The sequence below is a fragment of the Polyodon spathula genome, chromosome 29 (assembly GCF_017654505.1).
Source record: "Polyodon spathula isolate WHYD16114869_AA chromosome 29, ASM1765450v1, whole genome shotgun sequence".
NCBI lineage: Eukaryota > Metazoa > Chordata > Actinopteri > Acipenseriformes > Polyodontidae > Polyodon > Polyodon spathula.
The window spans coordinates 7,271,664-7,299,263 of record NC_054562.1 but is presented as its reverse complement, the minus strand read 5'-3'; the positions used below and the strand labels follow the sequence as shown (position 1 = coordinate 7,299,263).

Below are 27,600 nucleotides of genomic sequence, written 5' to 3'. Positions count from 1 at the left end.
CTACTCCCATCTCCTACATCCTTTATGAACTGTGATGCAAAATGACTGAACAAAATGCTGTCAGGTCATAAACGTGCTTCAATCACTCTGACTTTAGCCAAATTCAGACTGTTGGGGGTCAAATATCGCGTGCCAAAAATCAGGCTTGAAGCCTACAGTGCTTCTTTGTGTCTTGGATTACAACTTGTGAGATTATTTTCACTGTCAAAAAGCATCTCTACAGCTGAAGCAGCTCTATAGCCAGGATAGCCTAATGATTGTACAGTTTGTCCCAAAAATAGATGGGTGGAGGCCTTTATATACATGGAAATGAAAACAAAATAATTAAAAAAAAAGCTTAAAGACCAGTAAATATCCCCCCAAAAATATCTGTAATTTTGAAATGTAATCATGGTAAAACGTACATCTACTGAGCATCAAAAGAAACGTGTCACTTATATTTGAATGAAATTCGCTAGATGACAAACTCTGTTTTAGAGCAGGTGCAGTGACTTTTTATTGCGCTGATTAACAACTGACATCACGAAGATGCTGCAAAATGATCTGTCGATCTTGGGCAGGTGTTGTGACTCTTTGTCGTCCAGTTCGTGGCCTGTCATTGACAGTGTGTCTGGTTATACCGTCTAGACAGATTTGAAATTACTGGCTGTGAGCACCCAAGATGGCGAGCCACAGTGCACTGCCCTAGTCCAGCCTCCCACATGCCGATCTCACGAAAGCGCTGCTCTCTTGACAGACGTGGCATATTGATATTTTTTTTTATTGCTTTTATTCAAGCTTGCAATTCAACAGCTGAAATCACTCCATATCCAGCGTCCAATCAGCTGTCTCACTAATTAGGTGATTAAGAGCTTCAGTCACAGTCACTCAAGCGTGTCGTGGTCAAGGATGAATGAACGAGTGATTAAAAAGAAACCAAAAACGTTTCGTCAGTGTCCATCATTTATATACCGTATTTATTTATTTATTTAATTAAATAAATGTGTTTTAATAGTGATAAGTTTCTTTTGATGCTCGGTAGATATGGAGGATCTAAGATTAGTTTTTTGTTTTCATCAATACAAGGTTTGCTAACAGTGTTTCACAGGATTACCTAGAAATTCAAAAGAAGAAGAAGAAGACGACAATTTGTGAATCAGGGCTCTGTGCTGTAGACTATACGAAGCGTTTAGTGTTTTTTTTTATTGGAAGCTGGATAACAAGAGGACCCTGAAACGCAGCTCAATCAGACTGCATGCAAGCCGATATGTCTGCTATTTGGTTTGCTTGGAACTAATCCTAGTCCACCCTTTTTTATTGCGCGTTATATCATGGATTTTAAAAATGTATACCTCGGCTCTGAGCAGCAGAATAGTCTGTGGCTTTGTTTACTCTTTTGTATACTTTAATTAATATGTCACATGTTACTATACTACTATTAAAACCCAATGCCGCCATGCAGAGCCTTATTAAAATTGCCACTTGGTGTAAATATTTACCGTGATATATCAGAATGGTAATTGTGTTTCAGCTCAAAAGAATACACGTTTCAGATCCATATTGTGAACAAAAATCAAAACTTGTTCAGCCCGAGTGATTTAAAATACAGTTAGGGGAAAAGATACAATATACAAGAAAAGAATGAGAAACCTCCAGGGACCCTTGCGCCCTTTCTGTACGCCCTTCCCTTTCTTTGTAAATTCTCCACTCTATATTCGAACAAGCCAAAATATCTATGTCGTTACGTGATGATATCATTTTAGTATAATAGTATATATATATATATATATATATATATATATATATATATATATATATATATATATATATATAAAAGTTAGGGGTTTTTGTGCAAGTTCATGAGATGCAAAGGCAAATGCATTGCAGATCATTTGAAGACAGTCTCAAAGGCTGGGCACTTATGGCTCTTGACTTTCTTCATGGCCTTTTTAAACTCCTTGCTGGACTTGTCCCACTTGTGGATGCCTGTTAGCAGGTACTGCTTGTCCACTTTGCGGCCCATGATGAGGTACATGTTGCCCAGGTTGTCCAGCTGCTGGCAGGGGCAGTCTGCTCCGTTCTTCAGATACAGCACCAGCTTCTTCATATCCTTCTTCTTGAGGCTTCCCAGCTTCAAGGCTTTCTTCTTCTTCTGCAGGATCACTTTCCGGTCCGAGTTTTCCCTCTTCACCTCCTTGATTTTTGTCTTGATGGCTGAAAGAGAAGGAGGGATTTTAATATCTGTGTACGGAAAGCACTTCAAAAGCAGAATCAGCCATTTGTGACACACTCAGAAACAAAAATCTTTCTGTAGTGGATTTTATATTCAAGCCATTTTTTCAAAGAGGCAAAAAAAAAATGTGAACTTATTTTAACCTCTGGCTCGAATCAAAGCAGGTCTCGGACATGAAGGTCAACATGCATTTAGTTATAAATAAAATGCGTGCACATGTATTTGGTAGACATTTGACAACATTTTGGCTGTGCAAACATATACAAACTTACATAGTTTAGAAACTAACGTTCCCTTTCTGAATGGAAATTAGTGCCAGTCCAGCAGCTATAAAAGGGGATTTGTACTTTACTATACTCTCATAAAATAGACATGTTCGGGTTTTAAATACATGCCTCGTTGTTAATCTGCAGAGGCATTTATTTACTTGTGACGGACAACAGAAATTAATTTACTGCGGTCATGATGCTGTTACTGAATTGTGTTTACATATAAGATGAAGAATGGGTTGTTTATTAGAAATATAACTTCATTTCAAGTTGGCAGGGGTTCAAGTCGCACTCAGTAAAAGCAGATTGCACAAAATTGAAACACGTTGTGCAAACTTGCAAGGACTCTCGTGCTTTTATTAGCAGGGCAGGCAAGGCTTGTGACACAAAGCAGGAATCCACCAGTAATGTGTTTCAATCAAGCCTGCATGTAAAAACTACCAGTAATATCCCGAATAATAGAGTGGCCAGTTATAATACCGCGTCCCATCAGAGGATAACTCATAGATAATGTAGGCTTGGTGGTCCAGTGCTTCAAGAAAAGAACTTGCTACCAGGAGATTCCAGGTCCAAATCTCAGCCACTGACTCACTGTGTGTGACCCTGAGCAAGTCACTTAACCTCCAATCAACATGATCCACTTAATGAATGCTCCACTTTGCGCCCTGTCAATATAAACCAATCCTGTCTTGACAGCATCGACTCTATAAACTCTCACGACTGTGTTAAAGCAGATGCCGTAAGCAGCATTGCAAAACTGTACTAAGGCACAAAGCAGTGACCTTTAAAACGACACACAGCAATACATTAATCAAAAAATAATGCTTTAGCATGCGTGCGTCAATCCCTTCTTTCTATATTACATATCAAGGCAATCAATTATTTTTTTTTATAAATGTTTAGACAATTATGCTTGCTTGTTCTTGGCTTTATCACAGAAGGGTGTGTATTTACTATACTCTATAATCAAAATAATAACCGATAAAAAGACAAATCCTCGAGTAATACCAGTAATCATGCCACCGGCTGGGTAGTGCAGTTGGATTAATTTCCCTTCGTGCTTCCAGCTGTATATGAATGCATCCTTCAGATCTTAATTACTATGCTCCAATTTATTCTGATTTGTTTTTTTTTAAATATCATTTTGTATAAACACAGACCAATAGAATTATATTTCACTTTCCTGTGTTTATTTGATTTTTTTTTTTAATCTTTTTTTTTATTTCTATAGTTTTTTTGCAGACATAGTGGAAAATTAAATGCCCCTCGCGAAGACTATTATTACCTCCAGTGCAATTTTGGGCATTACAGCCCCGTCGGTAACAACAGTCTTCCCTCAGGTCAATAATTTTCTACTATAGCCCTCCTCTCTAAAAAATAAAAAAACACAATCGATTCATATAGTATGCACAATAAATGCTGATCTACTGTATGTTTTTTTAGATAACCAGGTGGCTTAGAAAAATACAATTAATTAATATAATTAATAATTAATTCATTAATATACGAAGGATTGAAAATCTGAAGCGTGTCACATTTTAGATCTATTTAAAAGACACTAGGCTGTATATCAAACGCGGCTGTAGCTGCTGGTCAAATTCTTGTAACCAAAGCTAGTTTCACTGTTCTGATTTTAATGACTTTTAGCATACAGCTTTCTTCAAGAGGTCCAGGGGTGAAAAGCTTATGGGCTCCCAGTGGAGCTCAAACTATTCTGTTTGTAACCCTGGCACTCTGCATTTTCTGCTAAAAACAAGAGCCTGCAACTGAAAAAGAATCCTTCTGAAAGCGTGCTGTTCTTTCCTCTTCAAGAGCACTCTGGAGATCAGGAATCCAGCCAGAGGACACATTAGGTAGGTAAGAGGAGTCGACAACAGACAAGGGACTGACTGTCTCACTGGAGGCAATGAAATGCAGCGATTTCTCAATCTTGGTGCCGTAGAAATTCTGACAGTTTCAGGAAACAACTCAGCAGATCCAGCCACCCGTTGCAGGGTTTTAAGGCATTTTATTCCCTGTAGGAAGCAGAACCCCAAAATGGGATAGCATAACCCCCACCACCAGGGGGTGACCTCTTAAAAGATTTACATTCCAATACGCATTTCTGCTACAGCCATTGCTTTCCCAGCAGGAATGAAGATTATCTTAATTCATTTCTAGATTGGCTATCGATAAACTATGGATAATCACTGACTCATACTAGGCAGACTAAGGGTACTTGAATGTGTCAGAGATGTTTTGGTTTGCAGATATCCAGGTATATAAACCCCAAAACATACAAACATTGGTTTTATTGGTTGGCTTTAGATCACTTCTCTGAAGAGCTTTAGGGTGTAGGATAAGGATACACACATATCATTTTCTATTGATTTATCTAAACATGCAGGCGTGACAAGCAGATATTGCTAAAAGGTTTGCATCACCCTATAGAATTAACTAATTTTGCTTCATAAAGTCAAATAAAACCTGCTGAATAATGTTATGTTAACATATTGAATTACATACAGCTTTGGGCTAATAACCATGGTGATTTCTGAATGCCAACACTTTTATTACAAAGCTATCCGGCACAGACTTGGCTGTCAAGCCCAGGGTGATTATGAAAGCTATTTGTCCTGCTTGTCAGTCAGCCATGTTCCCTGGGTGGCTAATAACATGATTAGTTACAGGATCTTGACTGGAGAAGCCTACATCTATCTGACCCAAACAGGACACAAGCCTTTCAGTCCTGTGTAAAGTGACAGGCTTGTAGGGTATCAGTAACACGAGCTAAGACAGGCTGTTTAATGAGATTTGAGAATACATTAGGAGGGTGTCTGGTTTCCTCTTTCCCGGTTCTGTGCGTAGATGTCTGACAACAGAAGTATCAAGGTGAAAGCAGGTAAACCAGCCCAAAACTTACATGTAAGCGATCTGTCTCCCACTTTGGTATTTCTCTCCTTTGAATGTTTCAGATTGCTTTCTGCCTGCTTTTCCTTCTTTTTTTTTAAATTGCTTTTTATTTCCCTTTTGGTTTACCTTCATTCTTTATGCTTTGCTGAACCTTGTCAGAAGTGCTTACTCCAAATAACAACACTTAGGTTTATTCATTTATCCTGGACCCCAAATACCAGCTCTCGTTTGAATAAAACTATGTTGGCTCACCCAGGCGTCAGATGAAAAGCTCACTGCAAAGCCGGGCTTTCAAGCCAAATTTAATCTTTAGCTGCAATCTTTTTTTTTTTTTCTAAATATTAAATCTCTGTGTACACTATTGCTTTTGACTGTGAGCTGAACCCTTCATTGACCCCTCAGCACCTAGGAATTTTGTCTAATTAACCCTCCTAACGGAGGACTGACAACAGATTTGAAGCATTTGAAATGTGATTAAGTGTGGTTTATTGCTTATTAAATTTGATCCGCTAAAGCAGTCTTGCCAGCGTTTCGCACCTCAGATCATGGTAGGGCTACAGAAAGTAAGATAATATACGTTGGCTAACTGCATATCCATTTTACATTCCATAGAACAGAGGGCTTAATGCCTTTAAGAACCTTTACCAGTGACCTTTGTAAAACCTGCTTGGTTAAATAATGCCTTGCAGCATGAATAACAGTTATAACATAATAATTAGAAAAATCAATTGTAACTGTGTATCCCTGTCACCAATGTTCTGTCAAGTGTACATTTTAGAATTCCACAAATATGTCACACAAGAACCCAAACGGCAGACAACGCTTTGAATTTCTCCGAATTGATCAGTGCAAAATTCTTCACGTGGCACTTCCTGTTATTATTTGCGATTCCAGACATCAAGCAAGAATGATTGGTTAGCTGCTTAAAGCACAGATATCACAGAATGGCTGCAGCATTGAGCTAGAAATTGTTCCTTGACAAGCTCAGTTGAAAGATTTTCATTTTAAAAGCAGCCGTGTACCACAATCATGTTGAATTTTACACCAAAGCATAATTCCTTTGTGTCTGTTTACTTCATTCTTCATTGCTGACAGTTTGTTTGCATTGAAACCTGCTTGACACTCTGTCACTATGCAAGCCAAGCAGGCATGCTCCTGCAACTAGTGCAACGGTAGGAGGTTATAATAGAAATCCTCAAGCCGTTATAAGGACAACAGAAGGATCTAGTTGCTATTTTCAACAACACCTTATAAGGCAATAACCTTCTTAAATCTATAAATATCTGTAAGGGTCACTATACATGTAATATATAATGTTTAAACATGATGCTTCAAATCAAGAGAGCAAGTAATGTTCACGCTATGAAATGCAATTATGTACTTTGACTGACACAAAGATAAGCTCACTTCTGCTTTCCATGAACTACCGCGGAAGACTGCTACGCAGACCTGCTTGGGATGACAATTATTCTTAAAAGAATAAAAAAAAAACCCCACAAGCTGCCAAAGGGCAAAGTGGGATTAGCAATAAATGGAATCAGAATGAGCAGCTTTTATAATGAAGAGCATTTAAAAGAGCAAAAAAAAAAAAAAAAAAAAAAAAAAAAAATCAAGCCGTTTTATCTTGAACTTTCTTTGTCCAGATTCTTGCTGCAGAAGTGGGTGCCACCGCCAGTAAACCCTTCGGATTTACTAAATAATTTGATTTATGCACAGCATTCAGGACTTTTTCCGGTGGTATTAACTTTGCGGTTTGTGGAACAGAATGACTATAATTATATGCAAGAAAAAAATAATTGGTACAATACAATGCCTAAAAGCTTCTAAGACAACCATAAAAATAATAGTCTGACAGACAGTGATCAGTATATATTACGACACAATATTACCGCAGCCTTGGAATTATGCAATACAACAGACAAAAGAAACAGATGGTACTGGAGTAACATAATCTAATTAGAATGATGTGGTTCTTACTTGCTAAAAAAAAAAAAAAAAAAAAAAAAGAAAAAACGCTTATGTCAAAAAAATAAAAAACTGCAAAGGAAGCCAAGACAACAGAAAACTAAATATGATGCCTTCTGCTCCCCCGCCACATTACAAGGGCATGTTTAATATCTTAAGTAATACTGTTCACTTTTGCTTCCCAGCTGAGATTTTGTGCATCTTACTGTCAGCACATGTGAATGTTGGCTAGTGCGGTTTGTCATTTTCTTTACCAGTTCGGTCTGTTACTAAATGTTCCTGTGGATGACAATGCTAGTTGTGTATCAGATCATCTGTATTGTTTACAAACATGTAGGGGAATGCTTCCAAAGGCAAGGCAACCAAGTTTCACAGAATCTTGACATGATCTAATACAAGTTATAAAAACGTTTCAACTTCGCTGAAAAGGAGGAATCTAAAACAGGGGGGGGAAAAGAGTGAAAGAAGGGGGTAAAAGATCTTTGATCTTGCTTGCCTGTTGGCCGCATGCATGCCCTTAGGGATGATTTTGAAAAGTGCTGGGGAAAGAAGAGACCCCTAATAGCTGATGGTTCAAGTTTCACCTCGAGGTGCGCACTGAAGCATTAGCGGCCCCGACCTGGAAAAGGCAGCCGGTATTGCTGTTGGCCGTGGCTTTATCACTTCCACAAGCCAGTGGAAAGCCAGCATGCTGGGTAACCTGAAACTCCCCGGGTTCACAGAGTAGTGACACTGCCAATTAAATCAGTCTTCCTACTGCTAATCTGGGAGAATAGACGAGCAATGGGGGAATTCATTTATACCAAAAAAAAAGGGGCATCCCCCCCCCCCCCCCCCCCCCCATTTCATTAGGAAATGCAGGAGTTGAAGGTAATCCTCCCAGCTCTCGGAGAGACACCCCTGAGACACAATCCCAGCAGTGTCGCAAGGGTTAAAAGCACAGGCTCTATCGTTATTATGTATAATACAAGGAATATTAGCTGGTTCAGAATACAATCAGTAATACAATCAGTAAGGCAAGTCCCTCTGTGCTTGTGCGATCAGACAACTGATACCTCTGGCTGAATAATGCATTTTACTAGGCATGCATTTTTATTTTTATTTTATTTATTTATTTATTTATTTATTTATTTTATTGGAATAGAAAGTTTCCACGCTCAATTTATATTTTAAATAGCACAATTACAATAGCTGACCACTAGCATCAAAGCTAAAGAATATGGGAAGAAGTCTTAACTACCACATGCATATTTTAGTCCACATATTATTAGTATCCCTGATACTATAATTAAAAAAAAAACAACAACAACCATTGCTTCTGCACATACATTCTGACTAGAGAGTTCATCTAGGGCCATGGCAGTTATTATAAAATAATTGTGCTGCTGGCAAATAATCAGCAAAGGGTTTATGAGAAGCGTTACTGCAGGCGATGCATTCATAATCACCCTCCTGGAGAGCCACAGTGTTCTCATACAGCCTGCGGAATGTGCTGGCCTGGCTGTAGGCTCCCAGTGAACACCCTTGCAGAGGCTGCCAAGCCAAGCCCACGCTCTCGACCTGCTGTGAAACCTATTCTCTATTCCGCTGTCTTGAGTTGGAGTTTATAGGGGCTGCAACTGAAGTGCATGTCATACTTCTGTCGGCAGGCCGCTGGCGTCTCTGGTTAAGAGTTGGCAAGGCCACTGAAAGGGCTGCCGATTGTCTCCCGACACCTCCCCTGGAGCCGAAGGTAAAACATTAGAAGGGCGTGAAAGTCTGAGAAGGGCTTCTCTGTTTTTTTTTGTTTTTTTTTTAAATATACAAATCAAGTTAAACATACACACCCACTATCAAAACCATTTAACGTTCATAAAAGTAATTAAAACGTAGACATGTTGGGCCTTTTCAGCCAAGCTTGTTTCTGTCGAAGCAGGCACATATTGTGTCCCAATGGTTCTAGCCAAGAAGGGCGTGCCAAGAGATATTCTATCTAGATCCTCTAGTCCAGTGGTTTTGAACCTGTGGTACGTGTGCAATGACAATAATAAGAACGTAGTGTCAGTAGACAGCACTGTTCTAATGCCACACACAAGAGATTTCTGTTTCCTTAAACCACCCATTGGGAACTCATTCCAAACTGCTTTTGCATATTTAGACAAGAAAGAAAACTGTGAAAAGAAAGACAACCAGCTGTCATTTTCTGCTGAACCCCTGTTACTTTTACCAGAGGGAGGGCAGTTCGTGGACAGTTGGGAGGGGGGGGGGGGGGGGGGGCTTGTCATTAGGTGTTATTAAGCCCCCCTCCCCCCTTCAGGTTTAAAAGTGACAGGACCACTGTCCTTTAGGCCATGATGCCCTGGCCCTCCTGGGAGCCAAATGGCCAGACCCCCAACTGACCAGAATAACGACCCGCTGATAAAATAGATTAAACATGGAGAAGCTGTCAAAACACTGACCACTGCGTGTGGAGGTGGGAGGGAATGTTTCAGCTCCTACAGTCTTCAGCCAGACAAGCTTTCTCTTCCTGGCTGTTTATTTACTTTAGACAGCCACCCTAGCTTTAGTGGTTTAAAGAGGGTGGGAAAGCCAAAGTGCTTGTAAAGCTGATAAAACCCAGGGTTCACCCATAGCGAGTTATCCAGTTTAGAAGTGTAAAAAGGTGGAAGCGAGCACTCAAGCAATTTGCGACTTTAATTTTGCAGCAGTTATGCAGCATTTTGCAGTCTTAAAATGGTCTTGTGTTACGTTGTTTATGCCCTTTGGTTTTAAATTCAATTATATTGGCTGACTTCTAAAGGTCTCTTGTGTAAAAACTCTCTATCTCTTGTGTAAAATAATGGACTAAAATAATACCTTGTGTCTGACTGACAGTATCAACAAATTACTGAACTGTGAGTAGGTCAACGGTGGGGAGACCAGCTGAATCTCTTTCTTTGGAACGCAGGGACATAAAAACACATACCTCTTTAGAGCCTTTCTGTTTGTACCAGATTGGTATTAATAGTAAATGATCAAGTTGCCATTAAAAAAAAAACACTGAAATACAAGGATAATTGAACTTGAAAACCAACCAGAATACAGCATTATAATCAGGGAACAAACCACAGTCTTGTTATACAGCCATTTGTAAAGAGCCCTAAGTGTATTTCCATAACATGCAATTCTAACATCCCGGGCTGTCTCTTGCTCCGAGACCCAGACAGTTAGAAAGCGTAAAAACTAGAGGGATATTGACGTTACCTAAACTTTGACAGTTTCTGCACCGTATCCAAAAAGGCACAGAGTGGGAGCCGTATCTAGAAATGAAAACAATGTAAAGCAGCTGTCAACGCACTCGTCCCACACCGTGTTAGCTTGCCTACTCTTCATGCTCTCCCACGTTGCCTAAGCATCGGACCTGGCTCTGGACTGAGAAAAGCAAGCCCGGTGGGCTGTGTGGACAATGCCAGAGAGCCCTCACACAATTCAGTAAAAGAAAAGCAGCTCACGAATAAAACAAAGGAAGCATAGGGATCGGAATCCCAGCTGAGCAGATTCCAGACAGCAACATGTGCTTTAACCCCTTAAGGCACACAAGGAATTGAGTAGTTGTTTCTTCTTAACACTTGAGAGAGACTCAAGTATCATGAGGAAAACGAACAAATTTGGATGACCAGATCTGACCTGTCAGTAAATTTAAAACCTTGTTTCGCATACCTCTTTGCAAAAATAAGAAAGTTTGCATTATTTTTATTTGTGGGACACATCACATATGTCCCATGGTACCTTAAAGGGTTAAATATTTGTGGAAAATGACCATCTAGCAGCAACATGCTGTATACTTGTGATGTTAAGCTTCGCAATTTCATACAGTTTTGCATTCTTCTTCCCGGATGCTTTAATTTCTAGGACAATCAGGACAATTTGGAGGCAGGTATAAGCTAATGCAATGCCTTGGTCAGTGCCTAGCCTATGGTCTCAATTTAAACGAATACACATTTTTAGCTGTTCGGTTTTCGTTTATGGGATTCTCCATGCTCATGATCTAAGACTTTCACAAATGAACACAGGTTTCCCATTCAGTACAGGAGACTCGCTGCACTTGCCTGCAAGTTGTTTCAAATGTTTTTGTAAGTTTAGACACGGGTTTGTTACATAAGCTTGATAAACCAAGCCATCCGTTGTGTTTTAACAAGTGTATGACATTTTCTTTTAAGTAAACTGGTTTAACTCAGTGTGGGGTGTCTATAATTCCGATTTCCTCTCAACACTGGAGCAGCACCTTCCACATCCCTACAAAAAAAGAAAGATGCACCAGAGACAGATGCTTCAAGACACAACAATCGATCAATTCCAGTTAAATCAACTGGCATTAACAGAAGCCCAAGGGGAATGCTCCAAATACATTTTAAGAAACGACAAAAAAAAAAAAAAAAAAAATACTCTACTGAACTCCTGAATTGTAAATACCTGGTTATTTTAAGAAAAACAAATGAATTTCCAGCTTAAATCTGTGCAAGATGTATTACCCTGCAGCTTCCACAAGTTAAAGTTGAAAGCAAAAGAATTTCCCTGGCATTCAAATTATTTCAGCTCAGACAAGGGAAATATAAACATGTTAAAACATTAAAGCGGATAATGTCAATAGGCCGTGTTGGACACCAGATGCTTGATAAGTTTTGAAGAGTGTAAAATGCAAGTCATAACGAAAGGGTTTCCTTATCACATTATACATTCTGTTTAATTATTCAACTATTATTTAACTATACATTACAAATCATATAGTATAATGTGCTTTGTAAGGCACAAGTGGGAGCCTGTGTGGCCCAGTGGATAAAGAAAAGGGCTTGTAACCAGGAGGTTCAAATCCCAGCTCAGCCACTGACTCGCTGTGTGACCTTGAGCATGTCACTTGGGCTCTGCTTTTCTGGGGAGAATTTGTTTTAAATGACTCTGCAGCTGAATAGTTCACACACCCTAGTCTCTGTAAATTGCCTTGGATAAAGGCACCTGCTAAATAAACAAATAATACTAAATACGACAAGTGTATATCAGTTTTGCCATGCTCTTTTGTGGAATAACTACAGTGCTCCGTGACCATTCATGATGTAATCTCTCTATATTGCAATGATCACACATTAGAGACTGGTAACTAGATGTGGTTCAAGAAGACTATTCAGGTAAAAACAAGTTAAATCATCTCCTGATCACTTGATAAAATGAGTGATCAGGAGATGATTTATCAGTAAACATGTCTATGAAGAGGTATTTGAAAAATACAGCGAACAAGAGGTGGGGCAGGGCTGAAGATGAAGTACCGAGTGTCATGTTGATATGCAGTGCCTTTTAAACCTGTTTTACTGTGAATAAAATTACTTTTAAACAGCGTGTGTAAAATAAACAGCGCGTGTGAAAATAAATTGGACCTGACATGCCTGACAGGTGCTGAATAAATGGACCACTAAGGGTTAATATAATACACTGTATAAAACAAAAAAGATATACTGTATAAAACAAAACGAAAACAAGGAGAACAACAATGCCATGTGTGAGATACATGACATCTCAGGAGCTGTGCATTTACCTGTCCTTGAATATACAGCTGCTTAGAAACCTGCTTCTGCCATTTGCGAAAACGTACCAGACCTACGTTCCTTCAATCCGTATGCATTGAGCTCAGACTTGTGCTGGCTGGATTCTCTGGCTGGATCCCAATGAAACTGTCAGAAAGAATCTGGAAAATGGTACACCACAGTCTCAGTGGTTTTGCAAAAGCTGGTTTTGTTGGCATCAAGCGCCAATCATCTTTTTGGTGCCAAAGGCTTATCAAATCTGAATCCTTAAGAAGTGGGTCAGAAACGGTTTCCAAAAAAACAAAAAATAAAAAAGTATCTGATAACTGAGCTTTATTTGTCAGAATAAAATCATTAACGAAAAGAAGACAGCCAGGCAGCACAAAAAATAATGATTCCTGAGTAACTGCGGACTGCTTCCACGAATTGGACGCCCAGCATCAGAAAACTAAACCTGCCTGGATTTGTTTAGGCTCCTGGGTGTTAATGACAAAAAATCAAGACAGAACACAAGTATTAATTAAACAAGTGTGTTGTTACAACAATATATACATTAAAACAACAAATGAGAGACGTGTTTTTAAAGGTAATGCATTTTAATGGAAACAATAAGAAGGTTCGACCACGGCAAACATCTCTAGAAAAATAATGCAAGGATGAAAATAAGACTCCTATTGCAGTGCAGTTTCATCCATTCCAGGTTTTACTACAAGCTTGATAAGCCACAGTGTATAGGTAAAAAGCTCACGTGTGTCTTACTAAACTTCTAGTAAAAACCAGGAATGGATCAAAATGCTATGCAATTGGGGTCTTACTTCAATCCCTGCAATAGCACCGCAGACTGCCATTGTAGCACAGGGAAAACAAATTCTTGTTTGAGGCCAGGATATACCGCTGGTCTTGGAAAGATAAACAGGCTGCTGCCACTGTGTTCCAAAGTTAGAAGTTAGTTTAGTCTAGGAGCACATAAGGGACTGATTTGCGATAGAACGAACAATATTTATTAAAGCTTAGACAAGACAATACTACTTTATAGATATTTTCATTACATCTTTGGCCTCACCCTTCGCCCATAATTTAGTTTGCTGATAGTGGAGAGGCTGGCTGTAGGGAAGCCAGGGGCAGGGGGGCAGGAGAGCTGCCCTCCCCCGTTAGACAAAGCCAAAAAGCAGGTACAGGCTGGGGAGGAGGAGGCGAACTCTGGCGCACAGCGGGGACAAATGGACTGAGGTACGATATAAAACCCTTTCTAGCTGATCATTGGACATGTTGCTAATCGAATGATGAATGAAATACAAGCCACATGACCCACGATGTCTGGTAATGGAGGCACCTAATATGCTTGATGTTTACGTGTTTAAAAGTGAATTCCCTTATCTGAATCACCACTTTGCTGAACTGATGTCCCCTCAGAACTTAATTTATGACAGGTTAGGACACATTTACTCAGTACATTTACACAAAACAGAATTCAGTTCTAGGAAGGACTCTAAGCTATACATCTGAAGACGGTGACAAGAACAATAGGGCCTTGGGTCATAGCAAGTAGATTCCCCAACTCTGAGATTAAAGGGTACGTAAAGACCTTTTTGTTTTATTGTGTTACATGTTCCCATGTGTTGCTTGCATTCCTCAAGATGGCTTCACATGTATCTGCATGGACCGCTCAGAACTACATTTCCTATCATCCTCCTGCTCACTGGTAAATCCATCTCAGTTAGATATGTGAGCAGGAGGATGATGGGAAATGTAGTTCTTATATACCCTTCAAACTGGTCTAGATGCTGTAGCTCAGCGTTACCAAAGCACACTCCTACTTAATCTAATGGCACATTAATACAGCACATGTCAAAGAGCTTTTTCAGCCTTGGGAAATGACAGAAGGAGCAAAGAAGTCAAAAGGTGCTGAGACTACAATATTCCAACCGTGCGCATAGCAACACCCTCCGTTCACACAGCTGTCAACAAGTGCAATTGTCTTGCCTGTTTGGATTTAAGGACTAGTTTGAAATGATTTTTTGTGTTATTGCAATGGACAGCCAGAGCTGGGCTTAGACCAAATCACTGCGGAGAAGACTGGTGACCTGAGCAATGACATTTCCACTGTGCTCCGCCCAGTACACAGATAACAATTGCCAGCCTGTTTGAAAAGCGTAAAAAGCCGCCAGTGCTGTTTGGAATTAGAACCAATTCATTTGCTACAAGGAATTAACCCCTTAACCCCTGCAGCGTGGTCCGTTCCAGAACCCAGCAGTGAAAAAAAAACAAAAAAAAACGGCAACAGTAAAGTCATCAATCTACAAAGCCTGGAGCACTTACCATACAGATTAATGACAGTTTGCATTAGTAACAAAGTTTTAGAAGAGTTGCCGGTAACGGTACATTTTATATCCAGGAGGGACATACCAGGAGAATCGGAAATATGCGATTCCAGAGGTAAAGGGGTTAACGAAAGTGTGGGAAAGAGAGGGTGAAAGAGAGTGTTGGGAGTTCAGAACAAAGCTCACTTTGATCCAGCTGTTAAAAATCACAGCTCGGTACAGAATCCTCCAAGTGTTTCAAGGTTCACCCCTCTCCTGTTGCAACACTAAGGGTTTAAATCATGGTCAAATAAATTAAAATAAATATTTTTACACAGTTGTGTGTGTGCCAGGCAAAAAAAAAAAAATTACAAAATTGAAAAAATAAAAGGAAAATCTAGCTTAAAGTCATATTTTGCCTTCACCCCCCAAATCAGATCAATATTTTTCAAAGCTGTCAGATATGGGGACCAGGTGACTGGAATTTTAAGGTTCATTAAAAGTTTGAATTGTATTAAATCCCTTTGGTTTTAAACTGGGGTCTTTTTTGTTTCATGTAGGTATGCAGAATAAAAGCATGCATTGTGGGAAAAATGGAAGTCATAACCACACACCATTATAGCTTGTATGGCTTCCAAAAGCTTCAACAAACATTTATTGCGTAAAAATAAACAACACAAACTGATGCAGTTACTTTTGCCCTCATTATTATTTTAAATATGGGTCAAAAAGCGGCCCAGTATCTTACAGCATATGAAGATCATTTCTCTGCTGGCCAGGGACCCTTGTGAAAATAAAGAACTGAGTGGAATGCAAGTAGAGTTAATGAAAAGATTTCTCGACATTGCCTTACCGAACTCGCTGGCACACATGTGCTCCAGGATGACGTCTGTTTGCATTTCGTTGTCACATGGCGGGCAGATGCCAGAGTCTGCAAACAGAAAGAGGAGGGTTAGGAAAATAAAGACCTGAAGTATGCACTGTCCCACCCCGGGTCTGTGCAACAGCACCGGGACTGTTGCACAACACCTGGATCCCTGTATGAAACCCAACACGGTACAGTTTAACCCTTCCAGGGTCTGCGATCCTGGAAGTTGTATTTTGGTGTAACAGTGCAGAGGCTGGGCATGAACAATTGACCCACAATGTGTGTCTAAACCACAATGCAAAACTCAAAAACTAAAAAATCCTTTAAACCCTCAAGTAATTTGAACTGTTGTTTTTTGTTTGTTTTTTTTGCCCAAAGTTGCCACGTTAACATCAAAAAAAAAATAAAAAAATGAAATGGGAACATGATGTTTCATAATTTATGAACTTGACAATAAAATTACATCCCTCGCCAAAACAAGATTTTAATAAACGACAGACTGCCACCTGGACAATTTGCATTCAAGAAGGGTTTGTGCTTGACGCTAGCAAAACTGAAGCACTTCACTCTAAAAAAAAAAAAAAAACTTAAAGGTTTTCCGTGGAAGCATATGGTGGTTTGAATTTCGACAAGAAAATTACTTTTGCTGCTATTACTTTTAATTGACCCTCCCCCCCCGCGTCCTGATGCATGGGAAGAAAGTCCTGATATTTACCCATAGAAAAAAAATCATTTATTCTGCACAGTAGAGTTAGTGAAAACCCCACGCTGTGCTCTTCGTGCGGCTGACACATCTGATCATTAACTTATACAAAGGGAAGAACGCTTCATTGTGTCTGTTTACTGTCATGCTGGTTGTGTGGTGTTGAGTTGAGGGGATACGTCTATTATTATATGATGGAGTGTTTTTTGCGTATGACCCCTCCCATGTGTATGATGTGTATTTCCCCCCAGGGGATGAGCATCCTGCTGAACCAAGAAAGGGGTAGGAGTGTTGCATGGCGTCAAGTCGTGTGAGAGGAGGCTGAAGTGAATGTTGAAGCGGGGGGGTGTTGCCATTCGTGGGGAGAGTAGGCAGGTGGCAGGTAATGTTTGGGTGGAGAGGTTAGGAGTGGGTAGGTAGGGTTGGAGAGGGCATTTGTGAGGAGTAAGGGGTTCAGAGGTTAGGGATCCTAGTGGGGCGGGGATAGTGTTGTCAGGAGAGTGAGAGCGGAGGGGGAAGAGGGCAGAAGGGGGAGTTAGGAAAGGGGGAGGGTGAAGGCAAGAGCAAGAGGGGGGATTAGGGTAGAGGGGAGGGTGGGGGGAGCAGGGAGTTGGATGGGTCAGGGGGAAGGGGAAGAGTGGTGGAGGAGAGAGTAATGACGGCAAAAGGTAAGTTTTGTGGGTTGGGGGGGAGGGGTGGGGAAGAGGAAGGCAAGGTGTGGGAGGGCGAGGAGGAGGTATGAGAGAGGGGTGAAGTGTGAACATAGGGAAGAAGATGAGGTGTCAAGAGACCAGGGAGGGGGGAGTTAGGGGAATGGAGGGGGGAGGGAGCAGATTAGAGGGTAAAGGGAAAGACAGGGGTGAGATGAGGGAGGGGGTGAAGGGGGGAGGTGGTAGAGGTAGGGTGAGGATGTTGCGAGTATGCAGATTGCTTCAATTTTTATTACCAGTGACATCTTAGCATTGCACAATACTACAGTATGTGATTTGCAGTTCTTATATTGCTGCTGCTGCAGCTTTGCATTACAATAAATGAATACTGTGATCATTTTAATATTATATTGCAACGATCTGGAACATGACTCAGTTTTCAGGGCAATATTACTCTGCAAATTAGCTAAACTAGCAACTCTATATTAGCCAAACAAAAAGGTGAAAGAAGTTTTAAAAATGATCCTAATGAAGTTAACAAACCTCCCATGTACGCCTGTGCTCAGACAAATCTCCCCTTACAAACAGACTAACTTTCAATCATGTTACCAGAGATGCACTTTAATAAATCAGAGATCTCGTGACCTGACCTTGCTGTGGAAAGTGCCTTTCTTGATCGCTCATTATAATTAACTATAATACCTGTCCCTCATTAAACACAACTAAACAAATAAATAAGACATTGCTGTATGCTGTCTAGCTGGTTAGCCATTGGAGTGTGCACGCTCCGCTTGTCTCGTGGGATGAACCGCCCTCCTGCAATAAACCTGACACTCCTCTCCGAAACATTTAAGAAGCCCCTTGTCAAAAGGATTAGAGGGGTGGTTTGACAAGCCCTGCTTGAAGCCATCATTCTCTACGACTCTGGCTCCATTTTTTGTTTTTTAAGTATCATTTTTTGCAGGTTCTCTCTTTTTTTTCAAATAACTTTTAAAACCAACAAAGACTGTGTTTTTGTAGCTCCTAATGTTGCCTCCCCACTGAGCCTGCAAATAAATCATTTAGTTGGGGTATTTTCACTCACAAACCTCAAATTAATAAAATATTAGAAAGTAAGTACAGAGAGGAGTTTCAAAGTCTGATCTCTCAATTTGCAGGTTAATGTTCTGTAAGAGAGTTCCACTGTCCAAGGCAGAGACATTTCTATTAATGATTGTATTCATAACACGTAACTGTGACTTTTGCCTTAAGAAACCTTAAATAAATGCACTCAGCTTTCCACAAAATATATCTTAAACTTTAAACACTGGAGGTAAAGAATTCTGTAGAGCCGAAACGGATTTCATGAGGTTTCATTGTTATCTAATGCAATAAATCAAAAAATAAATATATGTAACATTAAAAAAAGAGAAAAAGAAAATTTGGCACCATTGCCTAAGATCTGTCTTCTATCAAGTTCGGGTCTACTATTTGGCAAACTTCATCTAAAAAAAAAATTCTGGCAAAAGATCCAATAAATAATCTTTCAAAAATAAAGAGAAAATCTCTTTGATTATTCAGCTGGAAAGCAATGCGTCAGTTTTTAATGTGAATGCTTTGTTGAGTCCTTACAGGTGACGGCGTTTCAATGCTTCTGATATAACCAAGATTAACCGTTTAGGATCTAAAATGCTGGCATTTGCCAAAAACAGCTGTATGCAGAGAATTGCCAGACCTGTCCTGCTGAGATACAGCTGATTCACTCGACTAAAGAAAGGAGGCCCCCCTTTCGCCTCCCCTCCGACTCCTACAACCAGGGTTTACAAAGAAACCCAATGGAAAGTAACGAGATGAGCTACAGTTCAATGGGGGGCTTAGCAAGCATTGTGAGTTTGTTAAACAGCTTATTAGGGGCTGTAATTGTCACGGATTCTGGTTGCATTGTGATGTGGGTAACTAACAAATGAATTAGAAGCTTTACGGGAAAGAATTGAACTATTTAGGCACAATCACGATCATTAGCAAGAGCACATTGTCCTTGTAGTCTGGGGATTAAGCAACGAAGAGATGCTGATTTAAATCCCAGCTTGGCCAAGTAGCCTTGTGATGTAATTCAGCTGTCTAAAAGAAATGTACGTAAGGCTTAAAATTAAGGCTTTCATTCCATGTCTGTTTTTGGAGAAAGCGAATGTCATACTCTCCCCCACGAAAACACAAAACCAAAATGCTTTTTTTTTTGCCAAAGGTTAACCCCCCCCCCCCCCCTTCCCCCCATCGACTCCAAACAAAAGTTTCTATAGTAACCTGTTGCAGTCTGGAGATACCAAAATACAACGACCAAGGCCAGCGTCCCACAAAGACAGCTTGGGTTCTGAAGAAACGGGTTTACACCGACACAGTTTTGACCGTGCGTTCGTTTTTTGGGGGGGGTTTTAGGTTATAAAATCTCCCAGATGCACTAAAACGTTTAGAACTGGTTCATATGAATAAATATTTATGGAAGACATCAACAAAAGAAAATTTCAAAAATAATACCTAAAAAAAAAATTACAAAAAACTATTTGGGAAAACAATCTGCTCTTCTCTGCAATTATCTCAAATCTGATAATTAATGTTCACAGCACCAAACCTCCCCACCTGGTCCGATACCCTATACTGCCACGCAGTGGCACTGGGGTTATCAAAGTACCACCACAGATCATCCACAGCAGAAGAGGAGAAGGTAATTACTTACTAACTCATCTGGTACTTCCAATGTAACAGATACAATTACTTGGTAGTACTGGAAATCTGTGTTTGTAAAAACGAAACATTTGTTACAGTGCATCGTGTATGCAGCATGCAATTCCGTTACTGTTTTCCCCAGTTTTTTTGGAAAGAACCTACCGCACTAATCCAAAACCTGCATGAACTCTTCTCTGTCCCCTTTGATCTCAGCCTGTTTCCAGCCCTGCCTCTGTGATGTTCACTCATCACAGCTTGATGTCTGCTTTCCCGTTAAGAGGCCAGCTTTTTCTCCATTGCCTCTAGTGCCAAGAAGCAGAGAGGCTAAGGCTTGATTGCTTTCCAAATGGGGAGTCAAGACCAGAGAGCTGAAAAAAACGAAATTCTCCTCGTTTCACAACCAGCTCCAGGCGTTTTATGTCTCCTGAATGCACAGGTAGATGAATGCCCTTCGGATTACACAAGCACTTTAGGTATTGTTGTTCTGATTATTACTTATAATCGTACATTCAGACATGAAAGCTAGACATTTTCTAGACATGTTCTTTTGTCTGAAAACAGCCTGCAAAGATTTACACACCTATTTGAATGATTTAAATGTTGCTGGTATTGCTGTCATTTCGATAGTCATCCAAGCCTGAGTTTCAAAGCTGTTGCTCAATAAACTGCTAAACCAAAATCATTTTCTAAGAGAGTTATTTAATCTGCTCCCTCCCCAGGCTTTTTCTTCACACAGCCTTAGAAGGCAATTTCAACACAGAATTCCATCAAGGGCTGGTGCAAACGGAGATGCATTTTGAAGTGATTGAGCATGACGGCATCTGCTCAAACAGATAAGTGTTTATATCGTATATAAATTACATTCGAATTTTAAAATGCATGAATTCACTGGGCATTACCTGATACTAGATCTCATTAATCAATGTCAGAAGTCAAAGACAGGCTCCTCTGTCTGACGGTAAAGGTTTTATTAGTCCCGATGAAAAACTTGCCGGTCTGTTTTAATTGTGTTTTACCAACAACCACACACCTCACAACCAAACCCCAATGAAACAGCATCTTTGCCACAAATGATTGTGAATTAAGCCTATTACTTAACATCAATTTAATAGCACTTACAAGCGTAATGTTTTATGAATAGGGTTAACATGTGCTTGACTAGTTTAAACAAAGACAAACATACTCACGTTGCATAGACTGCCGTCAACAGGTATTAGGGCACAATAGTTTTCAACTTTTTCACTATTGCAAAGAACATCGTGCTGCTTAACGCAGAATGTCCCTCAAAGCATGTGTTTAATATGCTACTGTTTCCTACTGGTAATCACACAAGGAATTCAAAGGAGGCAAGATACCTTTAGAAGACCACAGAGGGGGAAGCTGATCTAGGTGACAATCACCTCATTATTATTGAAATAAGGACTCCTCTGGAATGACTAGCCGAGGGTTGGGGGGAAAAGAAGAACCTTGTAGACAATGAGCCAGCATAAAGCTGGCTCAGGATTCAACGTTCTTAAGCAATCAAATAACCATCTGCTACCATTGTCTTACATGTTTGAACTATCCAATTACAAACTGGGACTCACTGAAAGGATTAATTTAGTAGGAAAAAAGCATGCGATAATCAAGTTACTCATTATAAAGGGCTTGCTTTAATATATCTCTTTTTTTTTCTTTAACTCTTTGCTGGAGAACAGATTGTTTGTTGCACTAATCCACTGGATGTGATCTTTTCCAGAAAAGGAGGAACGAAATCCACAAATCCACCTGTCCTTCATGGGACCGGACAACTGATTCCATTGTGTCTGGACAGGTTTATACAAATTGTAATTAAGATTTAATTTGCAGGGGAAAAAAACAAAACAGAAGGGAGCCATTCATTTCAGTGGAAATATCAGTAGTCTGCGTCAGTAGTATTAATCACACAAGGCATATGTTCTTTCCTAAATGTGTCTTTCTGTAATGTAAATGAGAGATAAAAGATTAGCACAAGGATACATCAGAAATGTATGCCTAGTTGCCAACAGTCTTCTGTCACAGACATCATTTAAAATACCTGAAATGTGTGTTTCTCATTTTCTTGTGCTGACTACAGTTGCTTTTGAAAAAAATCAGAGTAATTTCTTCCTGCTAGTTAAGTGTGAAATTGGAATTTGGATCCAAGTCTTCTAATTATAGGCCTGTTCTTAAAAGCGTCACTGCTTATCAGCAACTTGTAAATCTGTGACAGAACTCGGCTAACGCAAGAGTAACACAGCGCGCTGCCACATGATCAGAACTTTGCTCATGGCAAAACCTTTGCACTTTAATGGTTAGCAACTTGCAATAACAGGTTTGAACGGATAGCACGAACAGCATGAGGTCCGGTCCGGCAATCTTCAGGAAAGCTTGGGAAAAGGCTGCTGGAATATAATTACTACTGCGCTTTAAGAGACACAAGAGAGATTTTCTTGCTATAAAATGGGTTTTCCTATCCATGAACTGGCATCAAGTTCCAGCACTTCTTTTCCCAGAATTTTAGGACCAAACCTTATTGATATTTCAGAGCTACCTCCTTTCAAACTTTGTATCAACAGATTTAGTATTGGATACAAGCTTAAGAAGAGATCCATGTTTCGTTTTTTTTTTTTATTGTTTGTTTGGTTGTTTGGTCTTTCCTGTAAATGTTATTAATAGAAATCAATGGGATGTTTTATCTGTTTATTTACTGTAGGTCTGGTTTTAAATAATTCTTTTTAATATCTTACCTATGCAGCCAGACAGTCCTTGTGACCCTAGAACTGAATCTATCTGTGAAACAGCTAAACTATGGAAAAATGTCACAGACACCCCTGGAAGAGCCAGTAAAACTAACCTAGATTGTGGTAGAATAGATCTTTAAAGCTTAATAAAACTTGAATATACAGCATTTATAGCATGTGCGTGGGGGGAAGGCAGGAGCAGGGCTGGTAGGTGAAGTAATCACACATGAAGACATAAGCCTGATATACACTCCTTGCAAAGGAGCCGGCTCTTTTGTACAACGGTATCGGAGCTATGCTTCAGTGCGAGAGGTCCCGGGTTCGTGCCCGCCCTCCGCATGTGTGTGGATTGCCTCGCCCTGTGTGATGCACTTGCCTGCATTAACCAAGATCGCTACACATTGCCACAACAGTGAATCTTCCATCTAAACACCAAACTAAATTCACAGGGAGTCCTTGTGTGAACCGGGCCGAATTAACATGATTCTTATAAAACGTTATCAAGTAATTTAATTCTATTGATTTAACCCTAGACTCGGACCCAGCCTTCGCCTAATCACTGATAAAAGTTATTGGGAAATGGCAAAAATTGACAGATAATTACCTTAACAATTACTCTTAATTGCAGTTAATTATTAATATAAAATGTGTCCCTGTTTCTTTTTTCAGAAAAGCGAGAGCTGAAACATTGCTTTGCATGTCCATCTCCGGACAGGCAGCAGCTCACAATGGCAGCGCACAGATCCAGCTGTGAGATGTGGTTGCTGGCAGGGTTACAGATGCAAAACTGCAAAACCCTCATCTTGTGAGGGACTCTGGACACGAGCGCTACTTGAGTCAGGAACTGACGCCGCTTCTGTTTGTCAGTGCAGAAAGATCAACCGTATTTCATCCCAGCTATCCTGGAGAGAAGCTTCCCTGATTTTTAAGAGTCTTTTTACTCACAAAGGTTCTTGTTACTGTCAGGGAGGGGGGAGTTAAACAGTGATTGGTACTTTTTCCAAGCCCTGTGATATGGGAGCTGAATGTTAGGTGCTGTCATCTACTTTCACAAGGCTAGCTGTCACTACCAAAGCCCCTTTAATAGTTTACTTGGCATTGAACGAGAATGAGAGTCGGATATAGCGAAACGGGCAACATGACTAGCCTGGAATCGAGTACAAAATAATATATTCTTAATCTTTGTTGTGACAAACAGTTTGAGACGGTTATGTTAAAAGTTACGTTAAAGTTGTGTCAAAAGATAAAAGGGTCTATTTTTACAACCTGAACAGAGGCAGATATTAAGACAACCATCCAAATTCCCCCAGAAATTTATAAAATGGGAATTTCTATGTCTTTTTTTTTTCTTCAGGTAATAATGTTAATAAGTGAGTCACAAAACCATCAGTAGGATCAAATTAGGGTTGGCAGTATTTAGACCTGCCACCGTTTAGATCGTTAAAATAGACCCCAAACTCAATTAAAATAGTTGGTTTTGTATTAAATCCATCTTTTATTGGACAAGCTAAATCTAACCCAGGAATAGCATGTGAAAAGTTAATACCCATTGGGCGTATCACACACGTTTACTACAATATTCGTTCACCTCTTTTATAGCCGGTAAGTGATTTAGGAATGACCTGAAGCCACAGTGTGGTGCCAGCACTCATTAGATGCCTTTGGCTCCAGTAACAATATCTGCTAGTCAAGCTGAAAGACAATATTTAAAATCTCCTAAAGTAATTCGTCTTTTTTTGTTTTTAAGGGCAGTTAATACACTCCTCTGCCTTTCAACAGATAAAGATGCTGTTCATATTTTTATGAATCAAATGTTACTGTAAACAACCCTTTCAGCCCGGGATTCAGAAGTGGAAATTCTTATCCAACGCAGCTAATCTACCGGATTTTTCCATCTTTGCTAAAAAAAAAAAAAAAAAAGATGCAATTTTGAAACAAAACCTCCCCTGAACCTGATCTTGGTCCGGTTTGAGCAATTTTCGATTGCAGCATATTCAACTACTTTTATTTCTGTTGCGTTCTGGATAAATAGGGAAATGTTCTGTTTAACAGCTTTTGACCTGTGACAAATCCTTTACAGTGGAAGCATTAATTGAAGCTTTAGCTTTTTCTGCTTCAGTAGTTCTCCCCTGATTTTAGGCAGCTCCGAGTTCCAATTCAACGCAACCCATGCATGTTTGAACCTAATTCTTTCAATCTGCACTGATACATACAACCTACCCTATCAGTTATACTTCCCCACATCCCCTCTACCCCCTTTTAGATTTCAAACTACACTCTCTCTTACAGCAGGGGGTCAAACATGTACTGGAAATAAAACAGTAGATTATTGTTCTCCCAAGCAAGGAATTCAAGTTCAAACAAATCAGTGCTTTATGTAGAAAAATTTGATTATAGTATACAGTTAAACAGTCAAATGAAAAAGCTGGCCAACTACCTTTAAAAGAAGATAATAAACCACCACAACTCCAGCCTAGTCTAAACCAATCCAAGTGCATTAAAATACCTGAAACGAGAGTGTAGGCTTCAGTCTTAATTCCAAGCTAATATACTGTATTTCTATATGAAGTTTCTGGATCGTTTTACATAATGTGCAGTTAAAAAAAATGCACTCTGGAATAAAAATCTTCTGAATTCATGCTATTGCTAGCAGGGCTATCTGCCAGCATTGACATTGAATGAATTGTTATTCTAGGATTGATAAACAAACACACACTGAAACGCTGCCAGGTTTGCAGTGCTAATGAACAGGGTTGTCATACAAAACTGATGTGCAGTGTTACGGTGCCAATAGAGGGTCGTTTCACTTGGCGAAGAATTTTAGCCCTGCGGAAAATTACTTTTACGAGAAATAAAAAATGATAATAACAAAAAAGCAAGCAGCCAAGCAAAGGCAGAGAAAGCACCCCAAAAGCAATGCATTTTGGAAACCATGTAAAAAGAGATTGCAACGAGGGGGACATGGTTCTTGGGTTGCATACCTTTCACCACTCCCAGGAGGCTAATCAAGGAACCAAAAGCAGATCAACAGGATCCAAATTAGGGATGCAACATCGGAAGACTCAGAAAGCCTCCATGGGTATACACTAAAGTTATCTTTTCAAAAACAAAGCATGCTTTACATTTCCGAATGGTTGAGAAAAGGACTTGTTTAATACTACTTAGTAAGAGACAACCAAGTGCCGGATTCAGGACTTAAACGGTCTTTTGGAAACAATACCGGTAACTCTTTAAACTCTATTTGCCTTGGGCTGTAAAGCATACGTATCTAGGGTTCAAGCTTGTGTAAAAGAGAGAAAAAAAAGCAAGAGCTTGGCTACAAAATGGGTTTACGACTTTATTTAGGCAACTAAATGACTCCCAAGTCAGGGGGCAAAAAGTGGTCACATACCAAAGGCATGCTGTTCCTGACCTAAACCAGATCTCAAAACTGCTTTAAAAAAAATCTCGATGTAGGTGCAAACTAACAACTTAGCAATACAGCAGTTATAACAAAGTTTATGAGGTGTACCATAGCCAAGAGTAGTAAAGCATAGTAAAAAATGAACAGGCAAGCAATGTAAATCCTGGTAAATCATTGCACAATGGTTAACTGTAATAATTGCACAATGGTTAACTGTAATAATTGCACAATGGTTAACTGTAATAATTATATTAGGATAAATGCATAATACAATAGTATAAGCATACACAATGACTAATGAAAAAAAAATCTACTGCTCAGAAATTGCCTGCATCTCTAAACAAGACTGAATTACAAACTGACCGACTTTTTCCAATTAAAGAAATAACTTGCCCGTACCTTGCGTCTTGGTGGTCTCCGTGGCATTAGCAGGGCTCATGGCGATGCAGACATCATCCTGTGGGAACTTCTCACAAGTGAGCATCTCGGGCCAGGGGAAGCCAAACGCCTCCATAATGGGGGTGCACCCGTCTCGCACTGCCTCGCACAGCCAGCGGCACGGGTAGATGGGCCGGTCCAGGCAGACTGGCGCAAACAAGGAGCACAGGAACACCTGGGTGCCCGGGTGGCAGTTCTTGTGGACCAGGGGCACCCAGCTGCCTGCCTGCTGCCTCACCTCAGCCATGGTCTCGTGCTCCAGAAGGTTGGGCAGCAACATTTGCTGGTAGCCCACATTGTGGCACAGCCTCAGGTCGTCTGGGATGTCCACGCACTGCGGCTGCTTGCCATAGATGCGCCCACCGGTGTACAGGTCAGACTGCCAGCTGAGGTACTCATACTCTGTGGCCCAACAGCAAGAAAGCAGGGCGAGGGTTAAAGCAAAGAGTGCTGGCATGGAACTCCAGAGGCACCTGGGGGTAAAGCACAGCAGCCTCCTCATTCTGCAGTTAAAGTCCAGCTTCCTTCTAACTTAGAAACAGAAAAGTCGTCTTCTTTTTCTTTATCTTTTTTTTTTAAATGTTACAAAGCTCTATCAAATGAATTTCAGTCACCCAAAACAAAAAGGTTAGACTCCAGTGGCTGAACTCTGTTGATGGGCTTTCATATGACTATATATATTTTTATATATATAGCCTAATTTCCTCCCACACACAGCTTGTTTTGCACTAGCACTAAATCTTCCTAAAAGTCCATAGTTTAAAACTAAGGTTGTTTTACCACTGCTGCTGCTGCTGCTGCTGCCACTGAGTCATAGTACTACCACACCAGCTAGCATTGCTGAGAATGCACGCTCTTCAAGTTTGAGTGGAGAATGTGAAGTGCAGAGCAGCCAATCAGAGAACAGCTGTCCCTTTTGGCA

The 27,600-nt window shown here is 40.1% G+C and overlaps 1 protein-coding gene across 1 annotated transcript; it reads right to left on the bottom strand.

Annotated features, from left to right (window-relative positions):
* Positions 1-1,793: 1,793 nt before the first annotated feature.
* On the bottom strand, positions 1,794-27,528 carry LOC121302146 (secreted frizzled-related protein 1-like). Its single transcript, XM_041231967.1, has 3 exons — positions 26,640-27,528; positions 16,026-16,103; positions 1,794-2,193 (listed from the first exon to the last, which is right to left on the bottom strand). The coding sequence occupies exons 1-3, from the start codon at positions 27,178-27,180 to the stop codon at positions 1,868-1,870; spliced, it is 945 nt and encodes a 314-aa protein (XP_041087901.1). The 5' UTR covers positions 27,181-27,528; the 3' UTR covers positions 1,794-1,867.
* Between the last annotated feature and the right edge of the window lie 72 nt (positions 27,529-27,600).